At 34.0% G+C, this 23,602-nt stretch overlaps 1 protein-coding gene across 2 annotated transcripts in view; it reads right to left on the bottom strand.

Moving 5' to 3' along the window:
- Window positions 1–22,670, bottom strand: part of LOC143044547 (patched domain-containing protein 3-like) — a 30,883-nt gene extending 8,213 nt beyond the window's left edge. The window contains exons 1-4 of one of the 2 annotated variants that reach the window (XM_076216607.1): window positions 22,518–22,670; window positions 7,070–7,157; window positions 2,809–3,021; window positions 98–866 (exon numbers count right to left, since the gene is read on the bottom strand). In XM_076216607.1, the coding sequence (XP_076072722.1) occupies window positions 98–866; window positions 2,809–3,021; window positions 7,070–7,075 (988 nt within the window). In that variant the 5' untranslated portion in view covers window positions 7,076–7,157; window positions 22,518–22,670. Of the gene's footprint in view, window positions 1–97; window positions 867–2,808; window positions 3,022–7,069; window positions 7,158–22,253; window positions 22,440–22,517 lie in introns of those variants that run through there. The other variant, XM_076216608.1, reaches the window with a different exon arrangement.
- Between the last annotated feature and the right edge of the window lie 932 nt (window positions 22,671–23,602).

Raw genomic sequence — 23,602 nt, 5'->3', positions numbered from 1 at the left:
ACTTTGAAATAGTTATTTTTAGAAGCAAACTAGGAAACGTATGCAAAATATAATGAAACATTTCTTTAAATTCAAACTAGGAAAATACACTGTTTACCTAAGATTAAAAAAGGCATTGTTCCAACAATGCTGGTAAAGAGTACACCAACTGCACTAATGAATCCTAATGCCGCTACGATAGCCAATCCGGTAGACAACACACCAGCCATAGCAATATTATATCGGTTTGATACACAATTACCACCAACCATAACTAAACCACTAAATGTTATCATTAATGTAAACGTGATGGAAAAAAATGTGATGTCTCCTGCAACATTGGCATTCAGTTCTTCATCTGTACTTCTAGAGTGGGCAAATTCGAAATTCAAAGAACTACTGCTGTATGTTTTAATTCGGTCCAAAAATGCATCCTCCCACGCATCAGCGAGTTTTGAGTTAGTATTGGCAAGGTTAAATTTTAATTTAACAGCTTTTGCTGACGTCAGATATCCCCCTGATGATACGGTTTCGCCAAATGTGTTGTCTATGGTAAAAGTTTCACCGGAAGTCGTGAACTGTGGATAAGAAATAGTTCCTCCAGTAAGGGCAGTGGTAAAGTCGGAATCCAGAATATAATTTCCGTCTATTACGCATGACGAAAATCGTTTCGCACAAAGATCCGTGAAATCGTATGATGTACCAGACGATGATATAGAGGTAGCAATGACGTAATCTCTCAAGGCAGTGATCTCGCTCCATAGTGAAGAATCTATTATGTTGCCGCCATTTTTCTTCTTTATTATAACTTCTGCAAAATTTCCAGTGTTCACTAGACTTTGTGCGTAGTAATTTGTAGACGTGTTCACCGTAAACATACTTTTAACCTGAAAGAGAAATACACAGATACGTCAAGAAGCTCCGAACGCTTGATATACACTATTGAGAGCGGATAATTATTGCTATTTCTGGATTAAAAAAATGACAAAAGCAGTGTGTAGGTTAGGTAAAAGGCTTATCATACTAAGGTATCTCGAAATATTTAGTCAATACCAAACCTAACACAACAAGCAGCTCTATATAAGATTCTGCAACCATCACTTATAAATCACTTAGTTCTCACGAAATCACCAATTAAATGTAATTCAAGTAATTCCAGGGGCGTAGCTAGAAGAAAACGATGTGCAAGCAACTACCGCCGAGCGGAGCGAGGCGAAAAATTTTTTGGGACCCTTTAATGCAGAATTTTTTTTTTTTTAGTTTTCGGTCATAGGAAGGTTTAAAGAGGAGCTACATGTAGATAGGACTTATAAACAATTTATGAACGTAAAACTAATAATACTTGAATCTTCTGAATAGAGTAAATCATGGTTAATTAAATACATAAACAACACATTTTTGAATTACAGAATTTACTCAACATTGACCAAAATCTGCTCTTCGGGTCTAAGCAGAAACGAACTTGCTCCCAGACTTTAGACTACAGACGTAATACACTGGTAGATCTGCATGGTAGCACTCGCGAGATTTTATAAAGCAGCGTACGTGTTCTCCGGCGTCGAGCGGCCTCCCGATTGAAATTAAAGTACATGCCAGGTCATTTTGTATGTCTCAGACAATGTTGAGAATTATTCGTTGGTTATATTTCTTACAACACGAGGAAGCAGATACGACACAAAGAAGCTATTTTCTGATAATACAGACATTCTCGAATTCCATTATATGGTCTACGTGTGTGAACGCAAAATATAATGAGACTTTCCAATGCTGTTTTGGCGTGTTTTCAGGGTGATTGGCTCTGTTAGTCTGTCGAAAACATCGCCTCGGCATATTTTCAATAATATCAAAGGGTTTCGATAAATCTAATGTCGATTGGTACATCGCATGGCAAACAGATAAGCCGTACTCTGTAAAATATGCTCCAAAGACTGAGTATAATAAATTCAAATCTGGTGAAAGATACAAGTTACTGTCCGATTTTTACATGATCTCCAATAAAACGTTTAATTTGAAATGTCGTTATTTATTGACAGTTCATCCATTAAAAAAGTGACAACATATGTGTTTCCTTTAACCATAATTAATTTATAAAGTTTTATTTTGGCATTTTATTTTTTTTGCTTGCCGAATCGATGTGCACGCAACTGCGTGTTGGCGTATAGGGAGCTACGCGCCTGAATTCTTAAATCATTTCAATTTTTTTTTAATAAATTAAATCAAATAATAAACAAATCATAATAATTAATTTTTGAAGCTTTTTTTTTTCAGATAGCAAATTTCATGGAGAACGTATTTGTGCATTAATCAATACATAAGTTATGCGTCAGGACAATCACTAGGGTGACACGTGTTGAACACAATATTTGCTTGCCCTTTTGACGAACATTTGTACCTGAGATCACTACAGCCTCGTGTTTTGGTAGGATTCAAGTTGGTTACTCTTTAAGTTTACTATATAGTGTTTGGTTGTGGTTTTGTTTGATCGTTGTCAGATTGAATGTGAACTTCCCTTGGTAGTTTCTTGTGTATAATTCGGAGTTTAGTATGACGTCCATTATCACTGAACTAGTATACATATTTGTTTAGGGGCCAGCTGAAGGACGCCTACAGGTGCGGGAGTTTCTCGCTACATTGAAGACCCATTGGCGGCCTTCGGCTGTTGTCTGCTGTATGGTCGAGTCGTTGTCGACAGTACTGTAACACTACCCTCTTTAGTTACCATTTAATAATAAACCGTAGTGTCCCTTAGTTCAACACTAGACCTTGGACATTTAGTATTCCATACATTAGTAATTCAATGATATAGGGTTTTCTAAACATTATCCTTACCAGCTCCCGTTGTTTCATCGCGGTACTGTCTGTCGGAGCATACTGTTCTAGACTGGTATCCTGGGTCAGATTGATGAGACCTATACCAAATCCTATGTCTACTATTACAACAAATATAATGGCCTTCCACGGATTTCTCGCCACAAATTTACCATATTTCTCAAAAGCACCACCAAAGAACGCTTCTACTTTCAGATGGAGATCATAGAAACACTGCAAAAAAGACATAAACGGAATTTATCTCTTATAGTCTCTTCTATAATTCCTTTGAATATAACATAAAAACCACAATAACTGAATGAAGATGAAATAAAAAAAAGTGGGAAATCTTAATTAAAAACAGAAATGTTTATTCTTGTACCCCCGCATAACATACATTTGTAATGCGGGGTTCACACATTGCCGAATATTGCTCCCGTTTGAGATCAGACAGCGATACGACACGAAAAGTGAAAAAGTCGGATTACTATCCTCAGTTATCTGGAATGTCCTATTATTGTCTGAACGCAATCGTTTAAGTTCGTAACATATTCCTACGGGTGGGGAAAGGTCCCAATTGCGAACCGTTTTTGCCGAAACCGTTTCGGAACAGTCCCGTTATTAATAAGAAACTCGTCAATGATACCCACGTCAGAGTTCCGACAATTACAGAATACAATACGACTGAGACCAGACAAAGCCGTTTGCAATGCGATAGATCAGACCGTGATAGGATTACGTTCCGACAGTACCTGATTATCCCGAGTATGCCGACAGTTTTCGAACGGATAACTTCCGTCAGCGTCGGTCCACTGTCTGTTCACTGTCGGATTACATTCGGTAGAATCGGGACGCAGTCGTGACAGACTCGGTCGAATTTTACCAGGCAAAATTACAAATTGGAGTAGAAGCGGATTGACAACGGGATTATCGGGATAAATTCGCTTGGAAACAGTTGAATATCGACGCTTCCTGAACAATATCTGATTGTTGTCGTGATTAAATTATTTGTTTTACAAATTTTAATTAAAGTGTGAATTTCCCTCCACGATTCACAGGATCTTGATGAGACTTTTGACAAAATTTAATCGGGAATGGTCCTGTCAAGGACGGCAGTAAAAATCGTGAATGTGTGACCCCAGCTTTACATAGATATACGTCTAGAACGAGCATGTATATTTAGGTCTGGCAAATATATTTGTATTGAATTTAATTTTTAAAGGACATTTTTATGTACATTGGTTTCTAAACATCGCGTTGCTACATTGTCATAACTATCGTAAACTCTATTGCTAGTTGAATTAGTTAAAGTCTTTCGATAGAAAGTATTGGCACCCTTTTTATAACTATTTGGGTTTAACAGCTGCAAAAGATTAATATTCTAGGGTCACTACTTTTTGGCTTTGAGCAAGACTGGCAAGAAATATATGTACAATAGCATCAGCTTAATATTTGCATGCTATAATCTTTCGATATCTTGCTAGGGGATGAAAAATTACTTTTCAAAGTCAGGGGAGGGGTAGGGACGATGAATGGTAAGAGCTGAAAATAAATAACCATGAATAAGACAAGATGGAAATGAATATTCTCAGTGGCAGATCCAGGAGGGATGTCTGCGGTTGGAACCCCTTCTTAGGACGATTAATACATTTGAATGGGGACATGTATATGGAAGTTTTAAACGACCTTGACTGGTTATACAACCTTTGCACGGTCGGACCTGGCTCACGCCTTTTTGGGCTATTAAATAATTTAATTAGGGATATATGATTAGAACCCTCCTTTTAATCCTGGGTTGGGGACGCCGCTCTTTGAAAATGGCTAGATCCGCCCTGTATTCTGTACAAAATGCGGGAATCAATCGTGTACAAAAGTAAAGAAATATTCCAGTCGGCAAAGCCACCTATAAAAGAGGCTTGTATATAAAGCAACATGTGAAATAAATAGTTAATGAGAACGAAAAAAATTTACCCTGCCCCCTCCCCCACACTCCTCACAGAATATAAAGGGCGTACGATACAGTAGAGATATCTCTTATATTTTCTTGAAATTTTGGTAAAAGGTTAATTTCAATTTGTACGACTTTGCCTCCGCAGAGCTATAGAAAACAGTACATTAACACTCAGGCCACACTTAAAAATATTTTGGTTTGCCCAAACCCTACCCAAAGGTTGAGTCAGTGGGTAGGTAGGTAGGCATTTCCTTTTTTTTCAACAAAAAGAAATTGAAGTATCAGATGTTTATTAGTCTTCATGCCTATCTGATTAAAAAAAACTTCTTCAAATCAGGACAATACAAGATTTTGAGTAGGCAGCTTTTTTCTGGGTAGGTAGGGTTTGGGCAAACAAACCTATTCTTCATTATGGCCTCATGTCCTCAATTTTGGACGGTAGGCTGCGATTGGATCATATAGTAACACGTGTTTGTTTAATCGCGATCAACCGTGACTTGCGGAGACAAGCATGGGTTTAAAAAAAATGTTTTAAAAGTGTTTGTCTTCATATATACAATGTCTGTACACCAGCTTTCATTATTTGTAATATCTTCAATTTTTCACTTATTCTTACAACATTTGTATAAACTTCAAGATTATAAAAAAACCGGTTTTTTTCTAAAGTGAACATTGATTGGTTAAATATTTCTCAGTCATGTCCTGTGTTTGAATTTGTTTGTTAGCTTTTTGGTCATGAATGTTTGTCTCTAATATTTAATTAACTGCATTTGTATTCAGATATCGCAGATCAAATTTATTCTTTCATTGTTTAATCATACGTTTTTTGATTGAGTTAAGTCTGCCAATTGATATTTTATCGTATGTTTTTCTTTGTTGTGATGTTATGCTATTGTTTCAGAAAAAGGGAGAAGGTTTGGATCCATTAAAACGTTTAATCCCGCTGCAAATGTTTGCACCTGTCCTAAGTCAGGAATCTGATGTACAGTAGTTGTCGTTTGTTTATGTAATATATACGTGTTTCTCGTTTCTCGTTTTGTTTATATAGATTAGACCGTTGGTTTTCCCGTTTGAATGGTTTTACACTAGTAATTTTGGGGCCCTTTATAGCTTGTTGTTCGGTGTGAGCCAAGGCTCCGTGTTGAAGGCCGTACTTTAACCTATAATGGTTTACTTTTTAAATTGTTATTTGTATGGAGAGTTGTCTCATTGGCACTCACACCACATCTTCCTATATCTAATAACAAGACAAAATCCATTTTTTCATAACATTTCATTCACTAATGAAGTAGAAATTTCATTCTTCTGATACATTTATATTGTTATTGAATTTATATTTAAGTTGCCATCTATCAGGGACGGATCCAGCCATTTTAAGAAAGGGGTTCCCTACCCAGGAAAAAAGGGGCTCCAACTATTTGTCCCAATTCAAATAAATTGTCGTCTAAAAAGGGGGTTCCAACCCCCGGAAGCCCCTTCCCCCACTGAATATTGAATTCATGTATTTGGCAGAAAACATGCGAATGTTTCAATTTTTTTAAAGGTGAATGGGGGTGATGAAATGGCACGTCCTGCATTTTTTTCATCAAAATAAAGATCACAGCCTGTATTTCCAATCAATTTAGCCCCCCCCCCCCTTCCTGTTTTCCCCGCTTTCCGTTTCAGCCATAAAAATTAAACGATATCTCATTTACCACAAAAATATTTCTTTTATATATTACTTTTTTTCGAAGTTGCATTTTAAAAGTCTCAAACGTGATAACATTCATCTTTTACTTGAAATGGTTCCTTTTTTTTATCAAATTATTGGATTCCTGATTTTTTTTCTAGAAAAAATAAACATTGAAGGGAAATTGAAAAAAAAAAAATGTAATAATTTTGTACTATAACTTACATTTACTACTTTGAGGTCATTTAAGTTTCTCAAATGTTCAGTCTTGCAAAATGTAATACTTCTTCCTTGAAACGTCGTACAAGTCAGATACAAAACAAACGTAACAAAAAAAACAGGCCGGAAACAACCTGCCGTATATAGTTTTTCTGCACGAGTAGTCAGGTCAAGGTCCGAGGCCATAGTTTTTCTGCACGAGTAGTCAGGTCAAGGTCCGAGGCCATAGTTTTTCTGCACGAGTAGTCAGGTCAAGGTCCGAGTCCATTGCCTCGGACCTTGACCTGACTACTCGTGCAGAAAACTATCCGGCAACGGTTGTTACCGGCCTGTTTCTATTCCTTTGTGTTGTCTCTAATACTTGTATTTGTAATATATACAAAGAAAAATAGACCGTTAGTTTTGTTTTATCCTTAACTTTATCAGAAGTAAATATTACTTACAGACATAGTTATAGCTCATGGACAGTGCAGCCAACGGTTGGAATTTCCTGTTATATTCTGTGTGTATGTAATCTTATTACCATGGTAACTGAAAAAAGATACTGTTTATAATATCAAAATAATACCATACGTAATAAAGATTTATAATGCCATGGGGTATTCATGACATCAACAAATATATACAATTCGATAGCTAAATTTCAGTTTTATGTGCAATAAATGCTCATATAGTTATTCCTATGGTAACTGAAAGAAATTATATGAATAAAGGAGATAAATGTCATTTGTCAATAACACAGCAACTAAATGACAAAAATAAAGATAAGAAAAACATCTACAGGATATCAATGTATTCAACTTAAAACTGGTTCCTGCCAGGTACACTTTTATCATGTATTCGCTCTGAATGAGAGAGACGTGTGAATGGAAAAAAAAAAGAAAGCATTTTAGATATCACATATGCAGTTGAAATTTAACATAAGGTGTAATTAGTGTCTCACCAATGGTATATTGGTGCGCCTTGGGGAAGGATTTCTACGGAAGCGTATTAGCGCCACACATTTTTTTTTTTTATTTTTCTTCCTATGTTTGCGTTATAACGCAAACCTTTGCGTTATAACGCAAACCTTTGCGTTATAACGCAAATATCTTTATTTCAATTATTCATTAAGTTATGTATATATGTCCGTCTGTCATTCATTTCGGATGTGATTTACTAGTAGATAAAAAAAAGAAACATACATACAAGGCCAAATCATTATAATAAATATGCATAGGAATAATGGAATAATTGAAGTGCAATTATACATAAATTAAGACTGATTTGTGCATCAGAAAAGTATATAATTTAACAAGAAAATAGATATAGTTTAGTCTATAGTCATATTAAAATTGAAAGATCAAAAATAATGTCATACAATTGTGAAACCTCGAAGTTAAATAGACAAAATGATCTTTCTGCTTTAAAATGAATTATTAATAAGGAAACATTTTTTTTAAATCTCAGAATATGATCAAGATTCTTTGATAGAAAGTCATTGAATTTTCTTTTCAATATAATGAAGTATTTTAAGATGCTTGGGTAGCAATTTGAATAGAGAGAACATAATTTTATTAATAAAACATCTTCATTCTATACATTTATTGCCAAAGGGTAGCTTGTTTGAATGTAACCTACTTTACACAGTTCTCAAACAAGAGCTTACTTTGGAAGTATATTTATATTCGGTTATAGCTATATTAGCAGGGTTGATTTTTTTCTTAGGTATAACCCCAATTAACTCAATTTTCTTTGTAATATATATACTAGTAGTAACTTGGATATCGTTTTTGGGGACCTTTATAGTTTGTTGTTTAGTGTGAGCCAATGCTCCGTGTTGAAGACCGTAATTCGGCCTATGATGGTTTACTTTTACGAATAGTGACTTAGATGGAGAGTTTTCTTATTGGCACTCATACCACATCTTCTTATATTATTCTGCTCATTATTAGTCATTGATATGATCTAATTATTCAAGCAGTTTACTTTGCAATTACTACAAAGGTGATAAATTTTATTATATACAGCCTCCTCCATTAATAACTACTGTTTCCTTTGAATCTTAAATAAGAAATAAGATAAAACAAAGGTTTGCGTTATAACGCAAAGGTTTGTGTTATAACGTAAACATAGGAAGAAAAATAAAAAAAAAATGTGTGGCGCTAATACGCTTCCGTAGATTTCAGTAAGATAGGTTCCTTAAATTAGACCTTGTACAAGAGAAAAAAACAAGTTATTCTTACAACTACATGAACGACAAATAAAATGCTGTATTTATGAAATTTATTTAATGTTGTATACGATATATATAATAATTCCTAATGCTTGTTATCATCGTTAAGAAGAACAATTTCGTATGTTATTAATAACGCATTGGGAATAAATTTTGCTCAGCGTACAATCTCAATATAACAATTTATTCAAGTATCCGAGTATAACTTTTAATTTACACTCGATTGCTCGATGTTCATCCCGAGTAATCGAGTACTCAATGTCCTCTCTAAAAATTATTGATTACGAAATTGTTCTTTTAGATAGATCACCAAATGTTATGGTTAATGATAGCTAATGACTGTCACTATACGCAAATCAACAGATGCGTTTTGTCATATATCATGAAAGATAAATAAAACTCCACAATCTAATGCGGGGTTCACACATTGCCGAATATTGCTCCCGTTTGAGATCAGACAGCGATACTACACGAAAAGGGAAAAAGTCGGACTATCCTCAGTTATCTGGAATGTCCTATTATTTTCTGAACGCAATCGTTTAAGTTCGTAACATATTCCTACGGGTCGGTAAAGGTCCTAATAGTTCGGCGAAGCACCCCGACAGTTAAGTGCGTCCAATAACATTCGGGGAAACTCAGCCGATTTTGTATAGTCGGATTACAATCGTGTCTATGTCGTGACAGATTCTGCTGTATCGGATCAAAATCCTAACAATGTTCTGTGTATTCTGGACGGTGCCCTGTGGAACGGGAATGATCTGGAGAAATTTTTCATTGCTGTTTTTCTGCCGATTGAGTCCAGATTCCATCCAGATCTTGTCGATTGCGAACCGTTTTTGCCGAAACCGTTCCGGAACAGTCCCGTTATTAATACGAAACTCGTCAATGATACCCACGTCAGAGTCCCGACAATTACAGAATACAATACGACTGAGACCAGACAAAGCCGTTTGCAATGCGATAGATCAGACCGTGATAGGATTACGTTCCGACAGTACCTGATTATCCCGAGTATGCCGACAATTTTCGAACAGATAACTTCCGTCAGCGTCGGTCCACTGTCTGTTCACTGTCGGATCTCTGTCGGATTACATTCGGTAGAATCGAGACGCAGTTGTGACAGAATAGGTCGAATTTTACCAGGCGAAATTACAAATTGGATTAGAAACGGATTGACAACGGGATTATCGGGATAAGTTCGCTTGAAAACGGTTGAATATCGACGCTTCCTGAACAATATCTGATTGTTGTCGTGATTAAATTAGTTGTTTTATAAATTTTAATTAAAGTGTGAATTTCCATCCACGATTCACAGGATCTTGATGAGACTTTTGACAAAATTTAATCGGGAATGGTCCTGTCAAGGACGGCAGTAAAAATCGTGAATGTGTGACCCCAGCTTAATACCGCAGTCCCACTAGGCCACGATCGCACTACGATCTGTGAAAAAATGAAAATTTTTATGATCGTAGAAAGATCGTGTAGATCGCAGTAAGGTCGTATTACGGTCGTGGTGAGGTCTTCACGATCGTGATGAGCGTGGCCAACTTTGAACATGTTCAAAACAATCGTAGTGCGGTGGTGGCGAAATCAGGTCGTAGTAGAAGCGTAGTGAGAGCGCAGTATGGTCGTAGTAAGATCGCAAAGGTCGCTGTACCATCGTAGCGAGAGCGCAACGAAAGCGTGATTCTATTCGGAAAGACTGCGCTACGATCTCACAGCGACGTTATAACGAAATAAATATATCAGCAATCACAGCACATTTTTTCTAAAAAAATATTTATAGTCATGACAGTTTTTTTTGCGTATGAGTTCAAGTATAAAATGTCCACGAAGTGTAACTTCGCATTGTTTGACGAATTGGGAAATTGTGATTTCCATAGCGTCCAGTGGCAAATATTCAATTTTGCATATTCGGGACGAGAATACGTTAATAATATTTGATTATTTCTTCTATATAGTATCAGCATTTGATAAACTCAGAACCCTCTGAAAAGTGTATGAAAGATTCTTCTAACGTGCAACGAGCATGTACCCTACCTACACAATGCATCGGATTTAACGTATAAAAAAGAAGATGTGATATTATTGCCAAAGAGACAACACTCCTCAAGAGACCAAATGACACATAAATTAACAGCTATAGGTCTTCGTATGGCCTTTTATAATGAGCAAAGCCCATACCGCATAATCAGTTTAAAACACCCTGAAATGACAAATGTAAAACCAATGTCCCCATTCCGATTAATCGAGACTGCGTATTCATTTTATGCATTTCATTTCGCTCACGCAATAACACTCTTGAATGTGAAGTATACATGTACTCCCTAAAAGTACGGAATAAGGTGTACGGAATAGCTAATAAATATTTTGTGTTTATCTTAAAGCCTTGTATAACTAGGCTGTGCATGTATATTGAAATAAACATATAGCATACAATATAAACTGTTCAATACATTTCACCAGAAAAGTCAATTATATAAAGATACAAAATAACGTTCACGCGCATTTTTAATAATATCTAAAACTCGGTCATGAATTATGTTGATTGATTGCACGTCAAACTTAGACAGACAACTAACAACAACAAAAATATGTCCGTCATTATCAGACAGCAAGCCAACAAAAATTATAATTGAATCAATATCAAACAGCCAACTATTAACAATTAAATGCTTTTTTATTCAACAACAATATTGCACATGCTGTTAACAGATTTCTTCACTGGTATAGCTATTTCAGTGGAGATCCCTGTATATTAGTACCACGGTATCTTCAGGTATATATTTATACTTTGTTAGTATGCATATTATTTGTCATTAATACATTATTTCTCTGTTAAATGTACTAAAATCAGACAGCAAACCAACAACAATTTAATTATTATTATTATTATTATTATTACAAGGCATTTTTATAGCGCATTATATAAAAAATACAATTACTCTAAGCGCTTTACATGTTACAACAAAAGTACACAAGTTCGTACATACACGAAACTACAAATCAAATCATGTGACTTATGGTGAATGGCTGGGTATTTTATACTCCGATGAAAATATGAAATTTTGTAAGTAAAATGCCTAGAAGAGGCGTTAAAAGGACGAACACAAGTAACAAAAGTGACAAAAGTGCTTCCAATGATCTCGAAGTAAAGAAACCTTCAAAGAAAAAGACAAAAAAGAAGAACAAAAATATTGGTAAAGGTGAAACCTCAGGTGACATTACAAATGTAAACAAACCCGAAAACACTACTCATCAAGATAATGTATGTTTAAACGACAATTTTGTAAACAATATGAATCAACAATCATTTTCACAAGATAACTTTTATTGCCCTAGTCCCAGCAACATGTTTCCTATGCCAAATCAGCAGATTTGTTCGACTCCAAACCCTGGAATGATGGCACCTTATATGTCTACGTCTATGCCTATGAATATGCCTATGCAACAGATATCTCCATTTTCACAGCCTAACTATCAACAAAGACCACCGTGGGTAGATGAAATATTCAAAAGAATGGACAAATTCGAGAATAAATTGAATAAAATTGAACAAATTGACTCTGTTGTTACTAAATTGAATACAAAAGTTAATAAACTAGAACAGTGTACTGAGAGGTTTGATGGTAAACTCGATCAAGTTGAAAAAAGCACACAGTTGATAAGTGATGAATTCGATTCCCAGAAAAAATCTCTTTCTGAATTTAAACGTGAAGTTGATAAACTGACAAAACAACTAAATTTGAACAAAGTCAGTATGGATTCGATCGAAAAAAAAATCAGCGGTACTGTCGATGAACAATTAAAAGAGAAACTAGTTGACGTGCATTTGAATTCGATGAGAAACAATCTGATATTCTATAACATTCATGAAGTTGATGGTGAAAATTGCTCAGATGTTGCTTTACGATTTTGCGCAGAATTTTTGAAAATCGCTAAACCCGAAACGAACTTAAGATTAACCGAAGCATATCGTATAGGGAAAAAGAGTGAAAAGGTTCGACCAATTATCGTTAAATTTCAGACAACGTTTATGCGTGATCTAGTAAAAAAGAATGCCAAACAACTAAAAGACACAAACTTTGGAATTTCTGAACAACTTCCTGTTGAAATACAAAACCGTCGTCGAGAAAAACTTCCACTACTCAAAGAGCTGAGACAGAAAAACATCAAAGCGTATTTTGTTAGAGATCAGATCTATGTCGGGGGCAAAGAGTATACACTATAGGAAAAAAGCAGGGAAAAATTTAAGAACTTAAAATGTCTTTCATGGAATATTCATGGACTGAATTCGGTTTTTGAAGATAACACTTTTTTAAACCTAGTGAACAAATATGACATTTTGTTTTTATGTGAAACTTGGTTGAAAGATGACAATTATATAGAAATCGATGGCTTCGTTAAATTATTGAGTCTAAATAGAGATAATAACATTGGAACAAGGAATGAGGGAGGTTTAGCTATTTTTTGTAGAAGTTATTTGATAGATGGTATTTCAATAGAAAAAGAACTGAGTTGTGGAATTGTTGTTATAAAATTTAAACATGATTTTTTCAATATACTGTATGATATTATTGTATGTTTCTCTTATATACCTCATGAGAGGTCAAATTTTTATGTAATTAATGATATTGATTTTCATGAGATTATTGAAAATGTTATTTTAGAGTACAATCACAATAGTTCAGTTTTTGTTTGTGGTGACTTAAATAGCCGCATAGGTATAATTGATGACATTTTAGAAAATGATAATTTAGATAAATATGTTTCTAGTTTCGAACACATTGAAAACCCCATAATTCCGAAACGCCATTCGCTAGATAGTACAACCAATGCGTACGGTCGAAAGCTGTTACAGTTGTGCTTCAATACAGGTCTAACGGCGGCGAACGGAAGATTAGGAAAAGACCAGGACGGGAAATTTACATTTTGCACATCAAAAGGTAGAAGTGTAAATGACTATCTTCTATTATCACCAGACGATTACAAACTATTGTCGGATTTTAATGTTTTAGAATTCAACGAACATTCCGACCATGCACCGTTATTTTTTGAACTCGTTTTAGCAGATGCAAGCCCAATAAACGTATACCCTAAGACTCATAATATTTTAAAATGGGACGATAGTAAAACAAACGATTTTGTTGAAAGTATACAACAACAAACAGAAAATTTAACATCATTAGTGAGTAATATTTCGAACGCGGATAATATGAATAGTGCAGTTAGTGATATTTCAAATATTTTGTATAACAATGCTTTTAAAGTTTTTGGTCGTTCGATTCTTATACGAGATAAAACAAATACAGATAGACCGGATAATGAATGGTTTGATGAAAAGTGTGCATCTGCCCGTGATCAGTTCCATCGTGCTCGCAATTTCTTCTTTAGACACCCTACAGAAACAAATAGACAATTGTATGTAACTGAAAGGAACAATTTTAATAAGGTGAAACGAAAGGCAAAGTTCAATTACAAGCGGCGAAAAGGCGAAATTTTGTGTAATGTGGCGAAAACAGACCCTAGGAAATTCTGGACCGAGGTTCGTAAAAATAAAAGAAACACTGGTTGCAAAATAGACAATGCATTAATGTTAAAACACTTTGAATCTATCCTTGGAGATAACCCACCAGATTTATGTGACGAAGTTTTAAACCTTATGAACAATTCTGTTTTTGAAATTTTGAATATAAATGACCTAGACACTGAAATATCTGGGGATGAAATTAAAGCCGCAATACATAAAATGAAGCCAAGAAAGAGTGCGGGAAATGATGGCATAATTAGCGAAATGCTATCTTGTTGTCCGATCTTATTTGCACCAATTTTGAAAATTTTGTTTAACTTTATTTTTTCATCTGGAATATATCCTGTTCACTGGACAGAATGTTTGGTCATAGCGGTTCCTAAAACTGGTGATTTATCAGATCCAAACAACTATAGACCAATAGTTTTAGTTAGTGTTTTATCCAAACTATTCACTACTATTTTAACCAATCGTTTATTATCGTGGTCAGAGGAAGAAGAAAAACTCATCAACAATCAATTTGGCTTCAGACCCGGACGATCTACTATAGATGCAATATTTGTATTACATGGAATTATTACTCATACTCTTCAACAAAAGCAAAAACTGTACTGTTCATTCGTAGATTTCCGTAAAGCGTTTGACAAGCTGGACCGAAGAATACTTATGTATAAACTCCTTAAAAGTGGTATTAGCTCCAAATTTGTTACTATTGTGAAATCTGTCTATTCTTCTGTTAAAATGCGTGTTAGATCTGGTGGTATTTTATCCGATTCGTTCGACAATTTAATGGGGGTAAAACAAGGGGAGCCCTTGTCGCCTCTTTTGTTTTTATTCTTCATCAATGACTTGATTGAGGACATTCATATTGATATGCGGGATGATGCCGTTACTGTGAATAATATTCTTATATATCTTATTCTTTTTGCGGATGACACTGTTTTATTTGGAAAATCACCAGAATTATTGCAAGAACTTTTAGATAAATTATTGAAATACTGTCATAAGTGGAACATTGAAGTTAATACTGAAAAAACAAAAGTTATAGTATTTAGAAATGGATGGCAACCAGTAAGTGCCAGATTCTTCTACGACAATAAAGAGCTAGAAATAGTAAATTCCTGTATATATCTTGGCATGATGTTTTATTTTAATGGAAAATTCGTACAGACTCAGAAACGTGTGTCCCAACAGGGATCACGAGCTTTATCGTCGTTGTTAAACTCAGTGAAAGATTTGTACTTGTCAAAGAAGAAACAACTTGATCTATTTGACAGTATGGTGGCATCTGTTCTTAATTATGCTTCGGAAATATGGGGTTTCAATCGAGGTAAAGATGTTGAGATTATTCACAATCGTTTCTGTCGATATATTTTAAAAGTTGGCAAATCTGTCCCAAATTGTTTTTTATATGGAGAATTGGGCCATTTTCCTATGTATATTATGAGAAAATTTAGAATTTTGAAATATTGGCTGAATATGTTAACTAACAAAACACCTATTGTTTATGATGTTTATAAATTGTTACTTGATGATGCCAATAATGGCAAAAAAAACTGGGCTTCTAATGTACGTGACTTACTATTTGATAGTGGTCTCAATTATATATGGTATCAACAATCAGAAATACATACTATTGGATTTTTGGATGTAATTAAGAATAGAATTAAAGATCAGTATATACAAAGCTGGTTATCAAATGTAGAAAAGAGCGAAAAACTTAGTATTTATAAGGATATAAAGTTAGAATTTAGGTTTGAACATTATTTAGATTTGTGTTATAATTCACACTTTTTAACTAAATTGCGAAGTGGTACATTTAAACTGAACATTGAAACAGGAAGATATACTGGCATGGCTAGAGAATTACGTTTATGTAAATGTTGTAATATGCAGTGTGTTGAAAACGAATACCACTTTTTATTAGTATGCCCTGCATATAGATCAATTAGGCCTATGTATTTGCCAAAATTCTATTGTTCTTGGCCAAACCTTACTAAATTACAGTATCTATTTAAATTAAAGTCTGTTTTACATATTAAAAGATTGTGTAACTACATTAAATCTGCGTGGTCAATCAGATCACATATTGTTACTTAATGTTATTTGCTTTCTTGTAATGATTTATATGTATTGATCTCTGCTGTTTATCATTTGTCATGTTGTAAATATGTTTTTCGTTGCTATAGCATATATATGCTTTTTGCAATAAAGTATTCATTCAAAGTTAAAAATATACCGAAATATGTATAAAGCATACAACATCAAATTAACTATAAAAAGTTAAGACTCCAGCAACTTGGTAACAAATGACTTAAAAGAATTATTAATGAATAAGTAAAAATTTGAAAACTTGTTATCTTAACTAAATATTTCTAAAATTTGATGAATTTTGTATTTAAAAATAAGTTACTTAAATATTCCGGCTTGTAAAAAAAAATACAAACGTTATATCAAAATATACAGAAACACATAAAATCAGACTAAAATGTACAAAATATTAAAATATTAATCAATTATAAACGTCAATATCAGACAGCAAAACCATCAACGATTGAATGTTCGTCAATGTTAGACACAAACTATCAACTGTTACAATCGAATGTACGTCAAACAGCAAATCAAAAACACTGTTCGATATCTCATAAAGATTGTAGACGTTACATGTTTTGCGAAATTCTGCATCAAAAGAATCTTCAACCAAATATGAATTAATTTATACATGAACCACAGTGACAATAAATAAACTTTTTGGCATATGCTATCATGATTAATTTGACCTTCCTTTTTATCATTTTCAACTGCATGTTAGAAAGTATTTTAAATTTGATAAAAAATAGAGCGCGGAAAAAGCGTATGGTGGGAGAATTAACTGCAAAACAATATTTAATTTTCTAATTTCCCGTATGGCACATTGGCAGTAAAGTCTTGAACGTTTTTCGTGAGAGCCGTGGTGTAGTGTTTAGTGCATCGCACTACTATCACAAAGGTTCCTGGTTTGATTCAGGGACTGAATTTTCGGCTCTCCCTTGACACCATTTGCGAGTATGGTCTTGAGGAAACGATGATAGTCCGTCGGAAGGGGACGATAACTGGCTGACCCGTGTTAAGAGAGAGCCATATCTCTTGCACGTTTAAGACACCCTTGTAGATTTCGAAAAATAGCAGGCTAATGCCGCTACAAGGCAGGACTCGCACCCGCAAAGTGGAAAGGGATTAATATAAGTTGCAAAACTTGTTTCCCAATCCACTCTTAGCTTTATAATATGTTTAAACTAACGTTTTTCTGTGTGTTCTATCTGGAGTAATTTGACATTTATATAATAGATTTAATTATCCGAATACATTTATTATTCACAAAACAACTATGAACTTAAAGACGTATTATTAATATACTTTATTGGTAATCACTTTAATACAGTGACAGTAACATCCATATAATTATATGTTAATACTATGAAATTCATATCGGATAATTATACGTTATTGGCAATACCTTTTTTCATTCCCGTCTAACGTGTCTTTAAAATAGGTTTGTAACAATAGATGATGATTTCCTATCCAAATCTTAAATTTATTCATGGACGAAAAACACATATTATATCAGAGTTTGCAAAACATCTTTTCCCCTGGTGGTCCGTAACAATATTCTTCTGGCTCTCACTACTAATTAAATTACTGCAAACTCTTGGTCGACAAATCCTTCGGACCACCACTTTTCGGGAACTGTGATCATGATATTGTTTCTTTTTTTATTTATAATTCTATGAAATGAAATTCAATGATACATAAAATTGAGAATGAAAATGGGGAATGTGTCAAAGAGACAACAACTCGACCATAAAGCAGACAACAGGGTGAAGGCCACCAATGGGTCTTCAATGTAGCGAGAAACTCCCGCACGTATGTATTGCACTGAATTTCTCAAATTTTAAGTATATTTTTTCTCTTACCTAGAATATATATATATATATATATATATATATCAATATGCAAATGAAATCCGTTAAACAACTTAATTATGGAGGACTACTAAATGGCATGTGTTTTGTTTTTAACAAGATCCTTTGCTTATGATTTAACTCATTAAATTAAAGACCCGTGACATTATAATTACCGACGTATAACCTTGGACTTTAAATACCCTTCACATACACCTTTAACAGTTTGAGTTCATAATAAACTATGCCGATGACAAACAAAAATAAATGTAAGCATTTAACCAGTTTAAGAATTGAATGCTTCCTTTTGTAAATTTTCTGGTGTGTAAAAGCGTTGACCGAAGTACATCATTCTAAAAATGTGGGCACGATCAGCAGTTTTACCAACCTATAAATTTACTAAAATTAAGAAGCATTCAATACTTGTAATTACATTTTTTTATGCTATAATGATCATGAAAACACGATTTCTATCCAGTTTTTCTTTAATTTACCGGTGCACTTTATTGTGGAAACCCATGTCATCATGAATGTTACATTTCAAAATTGCTACATTTCATTTTGAAATAAAGGTTAAATTTAGAATGACGCGAGATTGCTGTTTGCCAATCTAAATAACGAAATATAATGAAACATACATGTAATGTACTTATTCGTTATTATTGAACTGTTATCCTGGATATCAAAATATAGTTACTGTATTGCAATGTGTATTTTGAAGAAAATGCAAATGTTTGATTCCGTTTCATTATTTGGTTGAATATTCAAATATACATTGTTAAAACCCAAAAGTAAACACATTAAGTTGTGAAATGTGTATTTTAGTAAAGATTAAAATTCTCATAAAATTGCCTTTCTGAAACAAACAAATCTGCTAAGTAAACAATGACATTTAATTAATTAATTATGCATTGTCCTTGCAACTTGGTATAAAAATACATATTTGACCTTGACATTTTTTTTATTTTGATCCAAGGGTGTTAATATCAAGTTACCTAATTACACAAAAGAAATGTGACTGACCGAAGTTAAACTATGATTATGCATTCAGAACAAACAGACCATACCACAGTGCCTTTTAAAGGTAAATTATTTATATGGTTTCATTAATTTTCGAAGGCCACATGCTGACCTTGTTTCAATCCTTGGCCTAAGACTTTATTGTTTGGTTGATAATTGCCAATTATGCGAAATTCCTTGTTTCATACTCTTTAAAAACATCTATTATATTTGCTCTGCCACCGTTTTGTTATCCTCATACTAGACAAATTATTTTTTTATAAAAAGTATAACAAAAATACCCAACTGTTAGTTAGTTTCAAAAAGGGGTATACATATTTGTTTAGGGGCATATAACGCATAGTCAGCCATAAAAGGGTCCGAAATGACAATGTAGAAGCTGACCTCGAGTTTGGGGTCGGTCATTGGCTATATGTCCTGTCTTTTTGGACAAAATCTTGTTAAAATGATCATTGCTGTTGCCCGCAAATTAAGATACATCAATAAGTTAGTAAGATAAAGGGTTGGTTGACTCTAGGGGAGAGCAATGTGTCCAGCAAATGTGATATGTCTGTTCACAGACTTATCACTGAACTAGTATACATATTTTTTAAGGGGCCAGCCGATGGACGCCTTCGGGTGCGGGAGTTTCTCGCTACATTGAAGACTCATTGGTGGCCTTCGCCTGTTGTCTGCTCTATGGTCGGGTTGTTGTCGCTTTGACACATTCCCCATTTCCTTTCTCAATTTTATTACCACATTTTATTCCAATATAATACTTAAACATGTCATTGATAACCTCTGAGTGACACGTCTGTATAGAGCTTGTTTAAAAACAAATGAGAAATCCCTACAGTAACACGACGAATGTCATTTGTGGATCAGGATTTGCTGACCCTTCCAGTGAACCTGAAGCAAATCCCTGGTTTTTGATACGTTTAGTGTTGCTCACCCTTTAGTTTTTTGACGTAGTGATTTTTTTTGTAGTCTGTTGTTTGTCTTTTTGGTCGTTACTCGTTTTCTGCATCGACTTTGATGCTCTATTTTCGGCCTTTTAACACCACTTTTTCAACGCCAGTAGTATTTTGATCAAATCTAAATCCTTATAGCAGTGGAAGTTAATAGGCACACCAAGGTTTCATTTTAGGTTTGCTCGAAAATAAACACAAGTTTTCCGAACAGTAAAGAGATACATTTAGATGAATATGCTTATAGATTATCGTTGATCATCTCAACGAGAAAAGCAATCGAGTTGAGATGACCAATGATCATGTTTATCGCTATTTACCTATGACGACGTTGTCAATTTCAGTGCAATTTCATTAGCAACGCCACGTGCCTCCTTAGTTTCTAGCGACAATTTTCCATCTCAAGCGAGTAGCGTGATATGAAAAACTATCACAAAAAGATCAAAGGAAAAATGCACAAAATAGCGATAATAAAAATTATATGCTGATCAGGATGAGAGCATGCTGATGTGATAAGTATACAATCATAGCTAGAGTGACAGTTTATAAAGAACCAAATTTGATTTACATAACGTTACAGTACCCAAATTGCACCTTTTCAACATAAATAGCTGTGGAAATCTTTCAAGTTTTCTTTGAGACTAAACAGTTAGTATTTTTATGATTTGAAATTATTCACGTTTTTCAACGTAGCTGAATATATTTACATATACACAAAACGTTCAGAGTATAATATATACCAAGAGATGAAGCGTTAACTGGAAAAAGTAAATCTACGGAAACGTCGTCATGCGACGTTCTCTAAAAGTCATTTGTTTTTAAAAATGAGCAAATTAAATAAGTTATGTTACACACATCCATCATTCTATTTCATACAAAATGGATAGTAAGCATGGACTAAATTTATGTCAAATTGAACTAAATATTTGAAGAAATGGAACAAAACATTTGTTTTTCGTTTTTTTAATATTTGAATTAAAGCATGGATGCAATTTGGGCACTCCTCATATGGAATCCTGGATCGTTTGGAGGTTGGTTTAAACACATTTTTGAATTATTCAATATGGATTCAAAATAAAAATGGTGTAGCTATTTAGTAAACAAGGATACATCTACAAAATAAACACCGCCTGGAAACTTTCGTCTGGATCATAAAAAAAAAATGTTAGTGAAAAAACTGTCAAAATAGGTGCAATTTGTAATTTCGTTTGTTTATTTAAAAAAAAAAATTCATGTAATGTGTATTAATTTATACCGAGAGGAGCTGATAGCATACAAGTAAACATATACCCTCACCCTGCATACAATCATAAAGGAGCAACAATAGATTTTTGTCCGAGTCAGATCTAAAAAAAATACTTCTTAGGCAGCAACCATTTGATTTTCTGGGGGGGGGGGGGGGCTATGGTTTTTTTTTCTGGACAAATTTTTGTTTTCGCCTGCGGCGAAAAACAATCTATTTTTTTCGCGACAAGTCGAAAACAATTGTTTTCTTTCAATTTTAGCATTACATATAGTGGCAGCTGAGGGTGAAAAAAACAATTTTTTTTTCTCAGAATCAAAAACAAATTATTTTTTTCTCCAAAAACTGGAAACAAACTTTTTTTTCCAAAAAAAAACATAGCCCCCCCCCCCCCCCCCCCCCAGAAAATCAAATGGTTGCTGCCTTAATTGATGAATGTAACGACAAGAGGCATATACATTTTAATTGATGACAGTAAATGTTGCAATTTATCAAGTTAAATAATTCAGTCTAGGAAAACTTGATTGAGACTATTAATTCAATTTATTTGTTAAGAAAACAAACAATTGACAAAATACATTGCTCTTTTTCGGTAAAAAAAAAAATGTGAGATGAATTATATATTTTCTTTTCCGTTTTAAATTAATTAACACTGACGTTTTAAATCAAAAATGCACCTGATTAGCAAGATGTAGATGAAACAATTATAGATTATTTATTAACGTACGTACCTTTATCTATTTCAGAATTGTGTGGAAAAATATTAACAAAATCCATGCGATTTTGAAAATAAATATACCTGGCATCAAATTACATGATAGTACGTCTGTAATCAAACAAAATCGATAGAAGCTTGGCTATTTCTAATTAGTCTATAATTGACGTTTAATCCAAACACTTCTATGTATACATACTTTGATTTGTCACAGGTAAATGACATTGTGTATACTACCCGAGAGTTCAAATGTTTAAGAAAGCAATTAGACTGTTTTTACCTGATATACGGCTTTGCTTGAATCCATAATGAATACCACATGAGATAAATTGTAAGTTCACGATATATATAGCAATATGAGAATCCATTGTATGTGTCACATGATCGAATTGCATGTTATTAAGCAGTATCCTAATGCGAAGGACAATTGGAGGTGTTTCACCCCAGTGGTTCTATAGATTCCAAACATAAGGGTTTTAAATATTGTAAACAAAGTACTGGCCTTGTTAAACGATACGGGTACTTATGTTTTAGTTGAATGCAGAAGAGCGATGTATGAGAATTATTAAGCTTTTCTGCCCCCCCCCCCCCCTTATAGTACAATGTTTTGCTCTAATATTAAGGGACTTTGTCCCGAGTACCGAGAATATATTATAGTGTACGAGCTTGAAATATCCCTTTTACAATGTCGCACTCAATATTTTAATACAATACCACAGCAATAAAATGTAGTCCAATCTGCTTTTGCAGTCATTTGAACCTCTGTTTTCGGTTTTTTAATACAGCCTTGACAGAAATGTATGCATAACCCTATTCAATGCTTTTTTTGTAATGTAGATATATGAAATATTTGAATTGTGTTACGTCTTTAGGTTTTAAGGTTGGGGAGGTAAAAAAAAGTCTAATATAAAAAAGAAAATGTGGTATGATTGCCAATGAGACAACTCTCCACATCATATATACCAAAATGACACAAATTAACAACTATAGGTCATCGTACGGCCTTCATCAATGAGCAAAGCCCATACCGCATAGTCAGCTATAAGTGGCCCCGAAATGACAATGTAAAACATTTCAAATCGGAAAACTAACGGCCTTATTAATATAAAAAAAAGTCTTACTGAGCTGAAAAAAATGGTAATCTCAGGTGCACCGGAACGGTAAGCAGATCCTGCTCCACATGTGCAACCGTCTATGGCAAGCCGTTCTCGTCAAAACTATGTTTAAACCATTTTTCAAAAAATTTACACACTTATACAACAAAGCACACTGAGATTTAAAAACTTCAAAACGCACACTGAGAATTGAAAATTACACACTGAGAATTGAAAATTACACACTGAGAATTAAAAATTACACACTGAG

Source organism: Mytilus galloprovincialis, chromosome 9, assembly GCF_965363235.1.
Source record: "Mytilus galloprovincialis chromosome 9, xbMytGall1.hap1.1, whole genome shotgun sequence".
Lineage (NCBI taxonomy): Eukaryota > Metazoa > Mollusca > Bivalvia > Mytilida > Mytilidae > Mytilus > Mytilus galloprovincialis.
This window is presented reverse-complemented; position numbering and strand designations above follow the sequence as displayed.